Source organism: Gasterosteus aculeatus, chromosome 3, assembly GCF_964276395.1.
Source record: "Gasterosteus aculeatus chromosome 3, fGasAcu3.hap1.1, whole genome shotgun sequence".
NCBI lineage: Eukaryota > Metazoa > Chordata > Actinopteri > Perciformes > Gasterosteidae > Gasterosteus > Gasterosteus aculeatus.
This window is the reverse complement of record NC_135690.1, coordinates 18,135,919-18,153,805: the sequence shown is the minus strand read 5'-3', so window position 1 is coordinate 18,153,805 and position 17,887 is coordinate 18,135,919. Positions and strand designations below refer to the sequence as shown.

The 17,887-nt window shown below is 49.3% G+C and overlaps 1 protein-coding gene across 9 annotated transcripts in view; it reads right to left on the bottom strand.

Annotated features, from left to right (window-relative positions):
• Positions 1-1,436: 1,436 nt before the first annotated feature.
• asic1c (acid-sensing (proton-gated) ion channel 1c) overlaps positions 1,437-17,887 on the bottom strand; it is a 50,577-nt gene continuing 34,126 nt past the window's right edge. For 3 of the 9 annotated variants that reach the window (XM_078099945.1, XM_078099943.1, XM_078099949.1), the window contains 10 exons: positions 9,484-9,634; positions 9,042-9,169; positions 6,257-6,407; positions 6,115-6,171; positions 5,870-6,023; positions 5,605-5,696; positions 5,257-5,336; positions 5,096-5,167; positions 3,607-3,659; positions 1,437-2,721 (listed from right to left, as the gene is read on the bottom strand). In XM_078099945.1, coding sequence (XP_077956071.1) covers positions 2,643-2,721; positions 3,607-3,659; positions 5,096-5,167; positions 5,257-5,336; positions 5,605-5,696; positions 5,870-6,023; positions 6,115-6,171; positions 6,257-6,407; positions 9,042-9,169; positions 9,484-9,634 — 1,017 coding nt within the window. In that variant the 3' untranslated portion in view covers positions 1,437-2,642. Of the gene's footprint in view, positions 2,722-3,606; positions 3,660-5,095; positions 5,168-5,256; positions 5,337-5,604; positions 5,697-5,869; positions 6,024-6,114; positions 6,172-6,256; positions 6,408-7,643; positions 7,772-9,041; positions 9,170-9,483; positions 9,635-10,841; positions 11,596-17,887 lie in introns of those variants that run through there. The other 6 variants (XM_078099946.1, XM_078099948.1, XM_040171118.2 and 3 more) reach the window with 5 other exon arrangements.

The window sequence follows — 17,887 nt, the reverse complement described above, 5'->3', positions numbered from 1 at the left end:
CGAAGGTGTGCTGGGAAGCACGAGGTTGGTGGTTCGAGTCCAGGCTGCCCCCATGTTCCATGTCGAAGTGTCCCTGAGCAACACACCTGACCCCTAATTGCTCCCCGGGCAAAAAAAGAAGTGAAAAAGCCATTTAAAGTGTAATGTAAGTCGCTGCTAAATGACCTGTAATAATAATAATAAGATCCAACTTGAGACTGACTACGTTACGCATAGTTAAGTGTGTATTAACTATTTAATGTACAGTTTAGAGTTAAAAACACATCTACAGTAAAATGCACGTAGAGCCAGATGAAGCAAGTTCAGTTCCCCCGATGACGTGAAAACCTCGATGTTGGTCACGAAAGCACATTTCACTTTAACTTTTATCGTGTTCATTTAATCCGTACAAAGAAAGACGGGTTGTTTTTAGTTTTGCACAACCCCGAGGCTGCTCTGAGGAGAACGTCAGTCTGATTCATCTGGCTCCATAAACACATGTGGACCATACAAAGTGAATATTATGGCGGTGATCACATCAGAGACCAGCGACAATAGGAATACATACGGGTCATGCAAGGAGGACAGTGGCTCATAATAGATCAAATGGGGGCGTTTGTGGCGCCGCAAACCCGCGTGTCAATGCGTCCTCGGCTAAGACGCCGTCCTCAGCGGGTGGATGACGACATGTGGCGTCGGGGCGCTTCCAGTGGTCGGAAGACTAGAAAAGCGCTTCTTTTACAAATCGTACTTCCACAGTTTGCGGTAAATGACGGGTCATTTTTATGCTGATGACATCGTCATGGCAACGCAGCGTCAACACATCAGCATCGTTGTGTAACATGAATTGTCATTTGTGTGTCTGTATTTGGCTGACGATGGTTAATATACAATTGTCATATCACACACTTGTGCTGCAGCTGTTCGGTCTACGTCTGATCCAGCTGATGTCGAAATCCCAAATATTGATTTTTTAAAATGTAAATTCGATACGCCTTGTATCTGATTTAGTGCATTTATTGCTCATGACACACTAATACACCCTTTTTTTTTTTTTGTTTCCTGAAAAGTCAAATTTCCATGTGGATAAAGTCTCGGGCTCCTCGTGGAGAACTCGAACGCACCACCAACAGCGGCCTGCGCAGTTAAAGCTAAAAGGTGTCGACCGTAGACGTCCAGTCATTGGCCGAACTCCGGGGGTTTTGTGCTTCACGTCAACAGTCATCAATACACAGACAACAGAGTAATAAAGCTACTGTGTTATGAACACCACTACGTCGGCATTTCACTGCTTTAAGTTTCACATTCATAAAAGAGAAAAGACTACTCTGAATTTCCGTTTAAGTATTTATAGTGCGGATATGTGAGTGTACCAACAAGTCCTTCTATTTAAATACAGGAGTGAACGACAGAGGAAGTAAGACTCACACCAGGGTAACAGAAGCTGTGTACGTGAGTAAGATGGGTAAATATAGAGTTTATTATACTTGATCATTTATACATCACAAACTGTTATTTGTGACTTATTACATGTTCTGGGATAATATTAATAATACTAATAATAAAAAAGGATACAATGCATGATATAAATCAATCCAACTGAATGGGGCGAGGTGGTTTTCATGTTTTGAGGCAATTCTCTTGTATTTAATAAAGTCTACTTCGTTACGTTATAATCACCAGAACCTCAAAGACACTTACGGCCCCCCGGAGAGAAAGTCCAGGTCCCTTCTGGTGTTGTATCTCTCTCTATGTATAGATATATACACCTATATAGAGATGTATCGACATATACGTCTCACATGAGCGGTATAGAATTTCTTCATGGCATTTGATTTCGGGTATTTACAAAATTCGGTCAAGTTTTGGAACGCGAACAATCCGTTGAGTCTCCTTCCGGTCAATAGAGAATAGATGAACACTTTAAGACACAGTCATGAGAACCACGTAGCTGAGGATGATTACAAAGGCAAAAAAGAACAACCTGATTGTGTTTCTCTTCTAATGAACTCAATGTAAATAATTCCTGCAGAAAACTGCGCACTCGCACCGCAAAACTCTCCGTTTAAGGTCATAAAGATACAATCAACAGCCTGTTTGGGCCTCCTGGCTCTTTGTACTGTACAACAAAAAGAACACATTCGATTCCGAGGTCTAGATGGTGGAACACAAGCAGACGCCTGCATTTATTTACACACTTGATCACTGGAGTCTAAAAAGAATCTCCTGCTCAAAGCGGCGAGCGGCGGCGGCGGCGGCGCGCGTCTCATTCCCTGTTGGGTTCAAGGGTCGATGTAGCACACGGTTCTGCAGCTCGCCACCGCTCACCAAGCCTCCCTGTCGGTGCTCGTTTCTCTGTGTGTCACATGACTCTAAAGTGTCTGCGTGAGAGACAGAATGGAGGAGAAATGAGCAGCGACGCGGTGACGCGGCGGTTAAACCTGAGTTCTGTCCTGGAAGTCGCCTCCTTGATTTCTGATGATAGTTCTCTATTTCTATTCAGGCGTCGTTAAACTCTACGTTTTTTTTTTTTAGTTATTCACGCAACGGTTTTTTAAATACATTGAATTATTTCACAGTTTGCTGTCAAGTCCCCAGAGTCCCCCCCCCCCCCCCCCCTCCCACATCCTTATGTTGTCAACAAGCGAACTCCTCGAAGTTGCCTAAAGTCGGGTGACGAGGTAACATGTTCGGCGTGAATCCGAGGCTGTCCGAGTGACTCCGGAGGGTGTCACAGGTGCTCTGCAGGACAGAGGGAGGGAAGGAGGGGAGACGAGTTCAACCGGGTTAAGGGGGGCGGGGCATGAAGAGAGTCATGGCGGTGGTGATGATGATGGTGATGATGATGTGGGGCATAAATGAGCCACAGGTAAAATGAGAGCGACCGAGACGATGGAGGAAATGAGAATCAATGAAAAAACAATGTGTGCGGCGTCAGAAACACAGAAACACGCGTGTGGACAAATGACGAGGTAATGAATGCAACCGATTTGGAAGATCGGCCACATGGCCCATGTTTCACGGCCAGTAGGGAGAGAAATAAAACGGGGGCACGGTGGGGAAAGATGGATGAAAGGAGGGAGGAGAGAAAGAGAACAGCATATTTTTAGTGCTGTATTAACTAGCATTTCAAATTCTAATAGTTACGCAAGTTGTTGAAGCGTCTCCCTGCTCGCCGAGTAAACAACCAGCAAACACGGCCAGCGGTCTTCTGCTCCGGCAGACAAAGAGGCATTTATGTTTTGAGCAAACGGGCGGCATGCAGACCTGCGATAACATCACAAAGTAATGCATCTAGTGATGTTATCTGGCGCCAGCCTCTAAATGGACCTCTGCGCTGCGGGGGAACGAACAGATCTCGCTCGGATCAACAATTCGGTAAAAGCGCCGCGCTTTATCCTACTGGGGAGGAAAGCATCGTTATCCAGAGGGAGGGGCGAGTATTGTGATTATTACGCACTAATCCAACTGGGCCCATAAAACACGGAAACACGGCGACAGCTGACTGTTGCCCCTCCTTTTAGCCCTTTGTAGCCCCCGAGGGGTTTATGTATGACATGGTCTCAAGTATGCGTGAGAGAGAGGGACAGCATGGAGGGAGCATCTATTATCAATGGGGTGCGCTACCTGGGGGCATGATTAGGCGTGACACCAGGGCTGGTTTGGTTCTCTGGAAACTCCTGGAATAGACATGATGAAAAGAAAGATGGGTGAGGGTGACTGAAATGAAAATAAAAGCACAATGCACACGCTAACAGGTCGCCGTGCCGGGGAATACTGGTTTTCCTCTTGTGGTAGCGATGGAAGACGGACGCTCGGCTCTTTTTCGTGAGTGGAGAAAACAACAGGTGATGTCGTCGGACAAGAACAGAGTCTAAATGCTTTATTGTACCGGTGTTTGGGCCGTTGGAGAGAAGAAGTGACAATGGACTAGCCGGAAAAACAACGGTTATTGAATGTGAGAGAAAGAAAAAGATGGTTTCTCGTAAGCAGGTGAACACGTGACATGAGCGGGGCAGAACACAGTAAATACCCCACCGGCTCTTTTCTCCACTATTGTGAATACCGGCCCTCTAAGTGCATGTGACAACCGCCATGTGGTCCCCCGAGGCGACACGAAGCACATGCACACACAGCGGCGCCGCGCTGCTGGTGGTGAAAAGGTCTTTGGGCTCGTGTGACACACAACAAGTAATTACAGCGGGTGTCTCCACGTCAATGCATGCAAACGGGGGGAAAAGGGGGAAATGTGCTTAAAGGCTTTTGATTAAAACAGCACCAGGAAAGAGAGAAATGTTCTACAAGGAGATACAGCGAAAGGTCAGAGACGACAGTTCTCTGTATTATTCATTTTCAAGTTAAAATGGAGGCTTTATTGCTTTGATCGTGCAAAGTTCATAAAATCTCCACATCTCATTTTCTACTCGACCACATTAGGAATTTGCCGCCGTCATTCCGTCGGCCGTAAAGCGGCGAAGCCAGAGTGCAATAACAGCTTCTCCCAGTGACTGTAATTACACCACCGAGGGCTTGATGTTTGCACTGCGCCGAGGGCCATAACCTCCATCTGCGAGAGCAGTTCATGAGTCATGGAGACAAGTGGAATTACTACTTTTGATGAACTTCTACTTTCCATGCTCTGTGGTTTAAGGGAACTCAAGTAGCAACACCTTTAAAAAGCACAAGCTAACAATATTAGCTCACGGTTAACGGCCTCGGGGAACCAAAACGCCCTTTATCACCGCGTCCTGTTAAGAGATTCGCATTATGGCCAAAAATGTGTTTTGTTTGATCGTGGTTGAGACATTTGTAGAAGGAAGAAGCTGATTGTTTGTCATCAGGGGTTTAATTAGCTTCTATTCACCATATAACCAAAGTACCATGTGTGCATATTATTAGATGAACTGATCAAACATTCATACAGCAACATGTATTATTAATGGCTGCTTTCTGGCACATTATGGGAGAAGTAAAGTAATGGTTTTGTTTTCTCTCTGGTGCTGTTCATTAAAAGCATTTCACGTGTTAGCAGACATTGTGTTGTTGCTCCTGAGGCTCATTTAACACTTCACATTCATTTTAGTCGATCAAATCCACTCAGAGAGGCGAAAATTACCAGATTGTCGCTCTGACAGCGCTGTGGTCTCTTCTTCCGTATGAAGTATCCCAATACTTTATCCTTAAACACCTGGACGAGAACACATCAGACACACGAACATCAAACCGCGCGTTTAAGATCAAACACACAGTGCTTTGACTCGTTGCGTTACACTTTACCTCATACAGGTAGTCAAATATCTCCAGGATTGTCAAGACACTGGCTCCAATAAACAGCCCCATCTGACCTCCGATGTCCCCTGGAAGAAGAGCGACGGGCAGATATGAGCAGGTACAGCGAAGGAACAATGGAGCGTGACAGCAGACCTGTCACTTCTCATCTGGTATCAGTGTGAGCGATCGGACCGACGTCTCATCAGAACCCCCCCGACAAGAGCATCAGATTATGAAAATGTGCTCCGCCAGTTCCTTCAAAGAGGAAAGCCTCAAAGCACCAGGGGTGAGCGCACAATGGGAAATGTGCAAGGGGGGGATGTGGTGGGGGCAGTTAAAATGAGAGATTCTTACCGAGGAGCCCTGCAATTTCATAGGCCTTCTTCTGCTCGATCTTCTCATAGTTCAGAGCTTCAAAGAAGATGTCCATGACCAGTATGTTTTCTCTGGAGAGAAGAGCGACGCCAGCAGAGAAAAAGAAAACAGTTTACTCCCGTCGATCTTACGCCGCACCGGATGTCCGGTCTGACGTACCTTTCATTGCTGCTGCGCCTCCGCCGCGCCTCCACGGCGCCTCCGCCGCGCCTCCACCCGCCAGCAGAGCAAAGACAGCACTCACCCGATGTACTGCTCCGTTTTGTTGAATTTCTTAGCCAGATATTTAGCGGACGCCTTGCTGGGGATCTTCACCATGGACAGCTCCTTGCCGTAGCGAGTCATGTTGCAGGGGGTCTGACAGACGCAGTAGTCGTTGTCTTTCTCTACCAAAAAGTCTGCGGGTGAAAACATTCAGATCACTGGCAAGAGGAAGCAAACTTATCTAAAAATATCAGCGCACACAACAGAAGAACGGGGGGGACTCACCTAAAGCCGGGTCTGCACAGTCTTTGTACTGCTCAGGTGTGCAAACGGTCGAGGTCCCTGTTTGAAATAACAGCAGGGGGGGGGGGGGGGTTACACAGGCCACACCTCATCTGCAGCGTTTCCCTCATTGTGTGCGTCATACCGGGCATGTGGACCATTCTGCAGTTGCAGTTCTCCAGCAGGTAGCGCGTCTCACAGTCGATGCGGCAGGCGGTGATGCTGTACGTGGAGAAGTACTCGGAGTCTATGGGAGTGGACTTACAGTCCCCCCACGGCGGCGGCAGGTACTGAAGCTGAAAGAGCAAACGGCAGAAGCTCAGCGCGCAGGATCACGGCGGGTGACGTGATGAAAGCCCAGTACAGCGAGGGGGGGGGGGGGGGGGGGGCAAAACAACAGGATAAAAAATGAAAATGTGCACTGAGACAATGTCGGCACAAAAGGTCCCGTCGGACACAACTGCTGATGTACGGCAGCAAGCAGACGTCATGCAGAACAGCAGCGGTGCAGGTCCAGTCCCCGGCGGGAAGCAGAAGACCACGGGAACCGAGACGCGCTTAATAGAGACCTGTAAAGCGTGTAGATTCAGACAGGACACCACGAGTAATGACAAATGTTACCACCCTGGGAACACAAACTAATAAATGAAGCCAATTCAACGGGCCTATTGCGTCCTATTTTAACCTAAATGTTTGATGGATTCCCAATGAATATACTCTCTGGGTTTTATGGCTGGTTAACTACACATACGTTCCAGTCTCTGGCCTGTGAATTAAACAGAGTCATTCTTAAGTCTCATTAGAGGTAAAACTCTCATTAAAGAGGAGGAGGTCATTACTGAATCCACTGATCCGGGAAGTTTGATGCTTTTTTTTTTAAAGGTTTCGGTTCACAGTGAACATTTGACCCGTGACGCTGGTCTTATGACCCGTGTGCAACATCTCGCCAACACGCTAAAGGAGCTGCTTTTCTGCGATGCTCTGTTCTAAGGGTCCTGTTTACAGCGGTTTATAGCAACGCGCCTGCTGCTCATGTTAACGACTAAAAACCAACCAGGAAGGCCGTTGCTCGCTCGGGCATCGGACCGCCTAGCTGCTGATTGCGAGCCAACAATCGATGGCGAAGGCTCCTATGGCATCGATCAATGCTGCCTTTGTCACATTGAGGCGAACTGTAACTCTACAAGGCTCACGCTGACCATCTAATGGTCAGTTAATTCAATACAGAGCAACAGAGACGCGGCGGAAACAAACCTCGTTTAGCGCTTATTGAACCACCGGATGGGATGAAAACGATGGCGTAATAAAACCCGAATGATAAAAACAAAAGAATGCACACGCTAGGGAGAGGGTGAGGCGTTATGAAGATACGGACCCACGAGATGCTCCTCGCCGACTTTCTATCGAACAGAAAGGACCATGGCGACATGAACGGAGGAGGGGGGGGGGATGAACGTGAGGACCTCACTGATGGGCGTGTAGGGGGCGAACGGTACAGTGACTGCGGCGTGCAGCGAGCGGCCATACGCTACCCTCTGCTCCTGGCTGCAGACGAACGTTTGGAAGCCGGGGGCGACGGCGAAGCCCAGCTGGTGGAGGAACGGGGGCTCTGACTGAGCGTGAAGCTGCACCTTTATGCCGGCCTCATAGGACGTCTCATCTGGGGCGAGGGAACACAGCCCACAGGGTTACCAGAGCACTGGGGAGCAGGGTGGACCAGCTGATCCACTCGGCTCCTCCCATTTCTTAATTCTCCTCTAGAAGGTCTGGTGGCGTCTTCCTGTCCGTCACGTCGCGGCTTCCAGGACCTTTCACCCGGTTGTTTCTCGTTTCACGGATGCTCCTCTAATGACGGTCCAACTCATTTAGCTCGTCCTCCAAAGCGTAAACGCGCCGCTCCGCTGTGACCGACGTGGGCGGTTAGGATTTATTTGATTAATACGCGGGATAGATTACGTGTTCATGTCTCTGAATGATTATACGCTGGCAGGATTTTACAACGCTCGACAGGAGGAAGAGAAAAAGGAATAAGACGCGCTTGCAAAGTGCTTCCCGGGTGTAGAATTTGTCGTCTCTGTGGTGCCTGTTTCAGGAGAGCAAACTCCGCCTCCGTCACCCCGTGTTATTCTGCTCAAACTGCTCAAGACTTCAAGTCAAGCTCGTGAAACTGACCCAGACCATTAAATTGACGACCAAACTCATTTCATTTAGGCCTGATTAATTTGCCATGTAATGAATGATTGAGTGCTGGAGTATCAATTACATCAGGACTTCACAAGGACTGAGTAAGTGTTAATGAGCCCATACAGAAATGTTCCCTCAAAGCCCTAAAACCCTTTGTGGCTCGGACGCCATTTTCTTGTGACTTTTTGTGATTGTCTGAGGACATTTTCCTTTTCAAAAGGCCGTCTGAGTGAAAAGAGCCCAATTTGAATGTGTTGTCGTGGCAACGTCACGCGACTGCTGCACAGTTTCATTACGCTTGGAAGGGAACTCAGAGTTAAGACCTTCAGCTCGGCCTTTCCCATCAACACGGGCTTTAGCGAGACCATTTCCTTAGAGGATCTTTACCAAACCACCTTAAATTGGGCTTATTTTGGCTGAGTTGTTGTTTTTACAATATCGAAATGAAGCCGAAAGCACTCAGGACTCAATAGTGAAAGATCATGTTGAGCTGCCACATGTTTTTGTGAAGTCTGATGGTGCTTGAACGCCTCTCCGTGCTGCTCCGTCAGTATTCGTTGGCATCTTTAATCCCCGTTTCATGTAGCGAGGAGCGCCGGCTCCCCGCGCAGGACTAAAGATCGGATTGTCCTCCGGTCTCTGTCCCGCAGAGGTGGCAGGGACAGACACAGAAATAAGCAAAGAAAAAGAAAATGGTGGAGGGTGGCGGGCGGCGGGGGGGGGGGCGGAGGCCGAACATTAGGTACCAGTTGTTGTTGACATGACACAAAAGTTTGAAAACCAGGAGCCACACCGAACCCCAGCTGGTCAATGAAGGGCGGCTCGTCCTGGCTGTGGATCTGAACCTTGATGCCTGCTTCGTAGGACGTCTCATCTGTGGGACACAGCACGCCACAACATGTAACAACAAGGGCGCCCGCGGGAAACCCCATCTGAGCCCGGGGGCCGGAGGCGCCGCCGAGGCCCGCGCCGGACGCTGATATCGGACGCAAACAGATTCACTGAAGACGAATTACACGCCGCGTGCTTTGTGCGTTACAGTCGGTCACAGTCAGTCACACACCTGCACAGACGGAGATATCACGCTGTGTTTGTGGACGTTCTGTAGGTAATAAACAGTAAAGTGGAGCGGGAGACGAAAGGAGCAGCCGGAGGACGGGACGGAGGGAGCGGCTGAGACGCACTGACCTGTCTCTCCCCACACCGGCAGGTACTCGTCCTGCTGGATGTCCAGCATGATCTCCAGCCCGTTGCCCGTGCCGCCTTTCAGCGTGGTCAGCAAGGGGTTTCCGTCCAGGCCCGAGTTGAACGTGTAGCATTTTCCGTAGCGCGTGTAAATCTGTGAAGGGGAAAAGAGGCGACGCGTTAATGAAGAAGTCACAGTCGTAAAGGACAGCTGATCGATGATCTCAGAAAGCAGTAAACGGGCACCGGCCGCTGATTTGAGGAATTATTGATAAGAATCTGTCACCCAGTTTCACTGCAGATTTCCCCCCCGAGTACGATGGACGGATTCTACCAGTTTGCAGTCGTTAGACAAGAAACGCGTGAGGTGGAAACTCTCTGGACACACAAACTACCCGTGAATTGGGTTTGTAAAAGATATTTGTGTCTCTTGACTTAAAAACGGTGCCGGTGGAGCTCGTTCACGTCTGAACTCCTCCCGGCGTAATGAGCCCAGGCGGCTCCTTTCAGCTCCTTCCTGCGGGACGGGTACCATGAACTGCTCCGTGGAGCCATTCCTCATTCATTTGGACATCGTGGTCGTCCAGATGTGCTCAGCTGGCCCAACGATAAAACACAAGCTGTAGCAGCACGTCCGTCTAACTGCACCTTCACATTGTCGAGCAGCTAACGGGCGGCAGGTGGAGCAACAAACCCGAGCCGCCCTCAGCAGATCGGAGGCGTCCCGTGTCCACGGTCCTCCCGCGACCCCCCCCCCCCGCGCTGTGCCCGAGGGACGAGAGACGTGTCCCATTCAGGTAAAAACGGGAGCTTCATTCAGCCTCATGTGAGCGATGTTTGAAGGACCCCCGTGGACGCCTGACACTCCAGACCAGGCGACACAGTGACTCAGACCTACAAGGGTCCCGGTCAGAGGTCAGTGGGTGCCAGGCAGAAATAAACGAGCCCCCCCCCACATGCAGCTTCTGCATTGAGACTTTAGAAGAAACGAGTTGTATAATGAGCGGAAAGTGAAACAATCTCTCAAACATCTCCCACTTGCTCCTCAGTGACCGGGGGGGGGCTGTACATGCCGCCCGCCAGATGTTTCATTAGGAAAGCTACCGTTCTAATTTGAACTGATTTACGGTGTTTGAATTATTCAGGCTTTGATCTCCCTTCCTTAATGCTGCTGTCACGACGCGGAAAAATCTGAACATTGAGTTTCCTCCACGACGTGAAGGCGACGCTGCGTTTGACGGCGACTCGTTGAGCGCAGGAGAGGCGACAGGCTTTCTAGTTTGCGGAGAGGACGGCGCTGCGCTCACGCGAATTACTAACGCCCCTCGTACACGACACACCGCCCTTCTCTCCGTACATACGGTGCTGAAGTTTCTGTGGGTGCAGCTTTCCCCTCGGAACCTGCACTCCAGCAGCATCTCCTCCAGCTGGTGGCCGAGGCGTCCCATCATCTCCGTGGTGTTGGCGCCGTGGTCGGGGGGCGGCGCGTGGCTGTCCAAGTCCAGCAGGCCCAGGAGCCCCTGCTTGTGGCCGTCCCTGAGGATGGAGACGCTGCCCTCCATCGCGGTGCGGTTGGCGTGCATGAGGTCCATCCAGTAGCCGATGTGGTACAGGTCCTCCTTGGTGAGCGGGGACACGCGGAACGCGTTCTGGTTGCAGAAAGTGACGGCGGGGAAGGACATGTTGTGAGCCCACACCATGTAGATCTTGGTGACGGCGGGGTAGGACATCAGGTAGAAGATCCGGTTCCAGGACCAGGTGCACAGGAGACCCACGCACAGGCAGAAGGCCGTGACCCAGACGACCCGCTGAGGTTTGGACTTGTCCGGGGAGAAAACGAACTTCAAACCGTGAACTTTGGTCCTCGTTATGAAACTGAGCGCCACCTCTCCCCGCGTGGGTTTCGGCGGGCTGGGCTCGTCGTCACGGAGACGGCCCTCTCGGGCATCTTCTGCTTTGACCATGGTTGCTCGGGGTCAAGGCAGGCAAGAAATCCCCCTCTCACACTCACACACACACACGCAGATTCCAGGCGGCAGCGACTGAAAACGGTTCCTGCCGTGAAGAGAAGAAAGAGAAACGGGAGCCGAGGTTCTGGAGGGAGGTTAAGATGATTTACATACGGATTCCATCCCTCCGTTAACAGAAAAACACGCCAAGCGTAGCCGTCCGCGGTCCTTCACCAGTAGATAAAAGGAGGTGATGATGGCAGACGCGAGCGACGGCTTCGCCCCCAGAGGCGACCACCGAGCGTCCGAGAGGCTCTCCCCCGTTGCTCTGATCTTTCACTCCCCCCGTCTCCCCCTCCAGTGGCCGACAACACTTGCCGAATCCCGTGTTTCTTTTCTCTTTGTGCAGGAACTCCTCCCTCTTCCTCCACGGATCGAAGAGATGCTTTTTTTTCACGCCGTTGACTTGCAGCCTGCAGAAAGGGAACATAGAGCCCGTTGCCGCTCTACATGGAGAATGAGGTGGAGCCAGTGGGTAAGAATTGTTTTCCTCCGGCGATGAAGTAGACCCTCCAATGGAACAGAGCGAGGGGGGGGAGGGGAGAGAGGGAATCCACGAAGGGAGAAACGACAACGAAACTGTGAAAAACAAATGATGTTTGATATTGTTTAATATTGGAGGATCTATAAGCTGTATCATAGATAACTGAGGGGAGGCGGGTAGTCGGAGCAGAACACTGCAAATAATCACATCTCTGTCCTTTCTGCCAGTTTCAGATGTAATTTCCCAAAAGCAGTGCAAGATATTAAAGATGCTTTGCTCCGTTTATGCGAAACCAACAGAGGATTGTGTGGACAGAAAACTACATCATTCTGAGTAAAGTTAAATGTCGTATTTTTCTAGTTGAAACACGATGAAGTAGCTTTCAGCAGCGTGAACATCGTACACATTTTCTGTCCCTGCAGGGTCGCCACACTCTTTATATGATAAAATATACGGTTTCAATATTTCCTCAGTGGATCGAGGGCTCAATCTTCACTGCGTTTCCTCATTCTGCAATTTATTTGAAATCCTCGAGATCGCCACTTTAACGTCGTGTTTCATCTTAAACTACATAGTTATGAAAATTAAGCAAACGTGAAAAGAGAAGTTCAACTTCCCTCTGATTCCTTAATATGAAGGCAGAGCTAGCGTGCCGTTAGCTTGGCATTGACTGAATTAGCTCTGCATTCGTTATTTAACTACTATGCAAAGCCTCATTTAATACAAAGATTATTTCAAAACAATTCCATTTATCTCCAGCCAATTTAATTATTGGGAAAATTGAATGAGACGTTTTTCTGTGTGGTCAACATTTGTGATAATATGAGTGAATGTCTGCTTATGGATAATAAAAAGGGTCCCTAGCAGCAGCTTCGGTATTGTGGTGATGGTTATTTTCCCTTGGAGCCTTCAGAGTAAATTAATTGGCCGGTTCCAGCTTCCTGACAGCCGCCGTACGTCATGTCTGCCCGCCGCCGCTTCCCTTCCTTTTCTTCCCCGCAAGACAGATTCTCTCTTTGTTTTTTTTCTCGCCTTTTATTCTGACAAACACCCAGAAATTCTATTTTAAATAATGTAATCAAAGATCCAGTGAAAGGGGACAAAAGGCTTTTATTTTGCCATCAACAGGGATAACTACCTCTGTGTCGCACCATAAACCGCAGCAATAAAAGAGGAGAGAAATAATAATGCTTCCAGTATCTCCAACCACAACACACACACACACACACACACACACACACACACACACACACACACACACACACACACACACACACACACACACACACACACACACACCTTCCCAGCAGCTGCCTTCACTCTTTCTGTGGAGAAACGTCAATAGATTTGAGCCACGTTTAACAGGTGGGTTGATTACTTTTGTTCCGTAGGAGCACAGCGGTCAGAGAATTCGGCCCTCGTCAGCGATTTGAGGCAAATTGATATTTTTTTATTACCCCCAGCTGCACACGGCCTCAGCGGCAGCACGGCTTCAGGCACCATCCTGCCGCATCCACGAGGCCGTGCTTCTCTTCTTTGGCCGATGAGCGGCTGTGGTAATGTTACGTGTCATCATTATTTACATCATTATTATTATTGTTCCTGGGCTCAGAATCAGAATCCATTTATTGCCACACATGTTACACAAAGAGGAATTGGACTCGATGGATTAGTGCAAAACAAGAATAAATAATAAGATTACACATTAACCCGAGCAAAATGCCCTGATTACGTTAATGTTTACTATTAAAGACAAAAGCAAGTCATCTCTTTTATTTGAATTTCCAGGCGCTGAGTTTCCTTCTTCTTTGTCTGTTTCTGCCACTTGGAGGCAGCAGACAAGCTGAAGAGCGACAACGCGACGCGGGAAAGTTCTCAGCAAGCGACTGCTGCTCCAGACGTCCAGCGGGGACAGACGTGTTTGGTAATCGCGTTGAATCACGTTGAAGTGGAGACATTATGCAGATGTGGACGTGTTGGTACTGATCAGTGTGACGGGCAGCTGAGGACCGAAGTCTGTATTCTCCCTCGCGGCGGCCGTTGGAAATGGAACGATAGCGGCCTACGCGTCTAAAGCGCTTCTTGTTGATCACACTTTAGTGGGGAATCCGTTTGAAGCCGTGTTCATTTGTAGAATCATTCATTTCATTAAAACCTCGCTGATTCTCCGTCTCCTCCTGGTGAAAACGCATTCTGCAGCTCCAACGCTTCTGTTGTCATCTTCTTCACCACGTGAGGACTTCATCCTCATCTCGCTCAGTGAAACGTGCTGCAGTACAATTGGCCAAATTGACACCGAGCAGTCGCTGTCCGTTTGATGGCGAAGTGCGAGACGGTTTGAACGAAGCTCTTTTGGGGATTTGTCAATTTATTGGGCGGCTTTAAGAGCAGCTGGTTGATCCTCGACACGGCCGTCCTGCCCTCGGGGTCTCGGCCCGGCAGAACCGAACCCCGGGGGGGCTCGTTAGAGGAGCAGCACTGAGAGAAGCGGAACGCTCCTTGGAGGTCCAGCGAGGACGTGATCCTGGCCGCACATCAGGAGAGAACTGAGAAGAAAACCTGCCTCCGACGTCCCTCCGTCCGCTGGTCGGCCCGTTAATAGACGCACGGTTTATTAACCGGAGGAAGAGGATTAACAAAACATTTAAATGACAATTTAGTTAGTTTGGACCTTAATTAAACATAATGGGAAATAGTCCAACAACTAATTATCAATAAATATGCCAAATATGTTGATAATGCAGTTAAATGATATATTCAGGAGGAAAAATACCAATTCACACATATAGATATATAAACATAATAGATTCAAATAATAGTAATAGTATAGTATATAACAGCTAATAATATTAATATACTATTATTATTATGATTGTTAATACTATTAAAGAAATGTTCCACATAAGTTGCACCAGAGTTGTTTCAACCTTGAGTGGAAAGTATTTTAATAGGCAGCTTATCAGAACAACTGACAGCCGCCCGTCACACTGATCAGTAACAGTCACCAACACGCTGGGAATGCAAAGCAGACTCCATCAGAAGTGTGTGTGACTGTGACTTAAGACACGGGACGGGACGTCTGCGTTCAGGGACGCCGCTGTGCTTCTTTAGCAGAGGGAGACATCTTGTGGTCTGAGGCGACCTCGTTAAAACACAGCGCAGACACTCGGAATGCAGCCGGAGTGACGCAAGCCACTAAGAGGGGCTCAGAAATACCTCATTAAAAAACACCAAAAAGCAGAACATACCGACCTGTACCTTTTTGAGAAGAATTAGATAAATAAGCCCAGAAGCTGTTTTAGAGGACAGTCACTACATCTCAGTGCTCATAGAAACGTTTTAACAGTAAACACCCCCCCACGGCAGAGCAGGTGGACAGCATCTGTATCGGGGAGGAACAGATGCTGCCGGCTGCACCTGCCAACTCCTTCCCCTGTTCCACTCAACACACACACACACACACACACACACACACACACACACACACGTGTGCTGTCACTCAAGCTTTCAGTCCTGCAGCCCCGAAGTCACACTTTGATAAACTCTTATTTCCTCACCGGTACTTGCAAAGATAACCCCCCCCCCCCTCCTCCCTTCCCTCCTTCCCTCCTTCCCTCCTTCCCTCCTTCCCTCCTTCCCTCCCCCCTCTCAAAGAAACATCATCACATGATCTGAAGGCTTCTCTGAACACCTGGACGTGACTCACATCATCGCTGGTTTGCTCGTGGCGCCGAGGGGAACCTCCGGCTGTAGTCTCAGCGAGCAGGAAGCTAAATGTGGGCACGGCGGCTGATCCAATATCCAAAAGGTCTGTGGCGGGAAACCATGAGGGAGTGTCTTTTAAAAGCTCTGATTCTATGAGAATCCGGTAAAACGCTTTTGTTTGGCTGATGAGTCAGATCACAACATGACGGAAAGGTTGGTTTTGGACGGAGACCCGCTTGTGTCCAATGTCTCCACCTAACAAGGCAATGGACCTAAGAGGTTCTGTCAACCGGCATCTCCAACGTCCTCCTCCGCTTCCCCATGTGCAAGTCAGCGGAAAAAAGCATCCGCGCCATGAAACCCTCACCACTCGTCTTCAGCGCCATTGATGCGCCTGCCAGGACGGCACTTACGGCGCCAGCTGTGAGTAATGGAACAAACGCACTGTTTATTTCACTGTGCAGCTTTATTTGATCCCCCCTCCCTTCCTTGTTTTCCTGCTGCAGGCAGCGCTGTAATTCTGTGCTCCTTCGTCTTCCCCTCCTTCATCCAGCTGCGTCCCAGGACATCAGCCTGACTTCTCCTTTGTCCTTTGTTTCCACTCAGCTTCCTCCTTCAACTCCAAAGCCTCTTATCCATCTCTCTTTTATAAGCCGCTACTCTTCTGTCTTATCTCATATCTCCCCTCGCCGCCTATTTCCCGGTTTAACACTCAATCCGGACTTCTGCTTCCTCTACTTTCTTTCTTTGACCTCTGAAGCAGACGCCGGCCTCCGGACCGGACTGCAGGGGACGGGGCGTCGGCCTCGACGGGATCGTCCCACCGAACTGGACCATCGGCGAAACAGCAAATGCGTTCCAATCATCTTTTCGCATTGAGCTCGAGTCGGCTGATCCTCGGAGCCGGATGATCGAATGGAAGCGGCGTCGCGCCAACCGGGAGCCGATCCCGCGGTTTTAATCCACGGCGGCGAGCCGGGCCGCGCCGCGCCGGGGGCTGCTTACGCTCCGGGCTGCTAACGAGGCGATCGATCACACAGAGGTTCACAGATGTGAAGAGGGAGGCACCACATCCATTTTGATAATGAAATATCGGCCTCTGCTGAGAAAGTTCCTCGACCTGCCGCTGCAGTTGAAGTCGGAACACGTTTTCATTAATATAATGATGTATAATGTTTCACACGCACACAGTAAGTCCTGTAGATGCACAGAAATCAGAATAAAGCGTCTTGCCACAGTTATTTAATTCAATGTTAATGTCTGTATTTATAGCATAGTGGAACATTTCCAGCATCCATCTGCCAGCCTTTTAACATCTAAGACGTGTTCTCCTCCATCAAATTACAGCAACCCCCCCCCCCCAACAAAAATACTTCATTACTTTATGCAGAGGGAATAATTGCACTTGGGGGTATTACCTCTCCAATTGGTCTCAATGCTACTGCACCCACATCCGCCTCATTAGCAGAAACATCTGGTGCTTCCTGCGACTGCCGGCCAGCTGTAGTGACTTTGTCCCGTAAACAGTTACTCATTCACACCGGGAAACATCAGCAAACAGCAGGAATCATCCGCTGTGATTCAGGCAGGAAAAGGGAAGAACGCGTGGAACCTTCTGGTTGATTTTTAGCAGAATATCAAAATGCAGAACACTCATCTTCTGCATGATCCCACATGCAGAACGCTAATTATCAGACGTTGTCTAGACCTGGCGTGAGTCATCTCGCGCTGATGCTCCTGAAGTATTTAATTCCATCACGTGTCATCTCCTGTGAGAGGACTTGCTCTGAGCCTCCCACGGTAAGATCAGCAGGCTGAGGAGGCAGCGCCATGAATATTTAACTAGCCGCCTCTATACTTAGGCCCTCGGAGCGTTTCCAGTTTCTGACATTTAGCTGAAATCTGCCCTTTGCCCGCGTGGACGTGAAAGAGCCAAGGTCACCTGACCAACCACCTCCCTTTAGGTTTGGATTTTGGAACCCAGACCTGGTCCCACTATTGATGCGCACGTCTGGAGTTGATCAGTCAGGTTAGACGTGGATTTAACACGAACTTCTGTCTCTCCGACATAATAACAGTGATAAACATTTTAAAGTCACTAAAGTCAGTAGTATAAATCGTTTGGCTCGTTTTCACTGATGCCGGTTCTCGGATGAAATTGCGCAGCGTGACAAGCTCAAATTGGTGCACGGCTGCCATCGCTCCAACC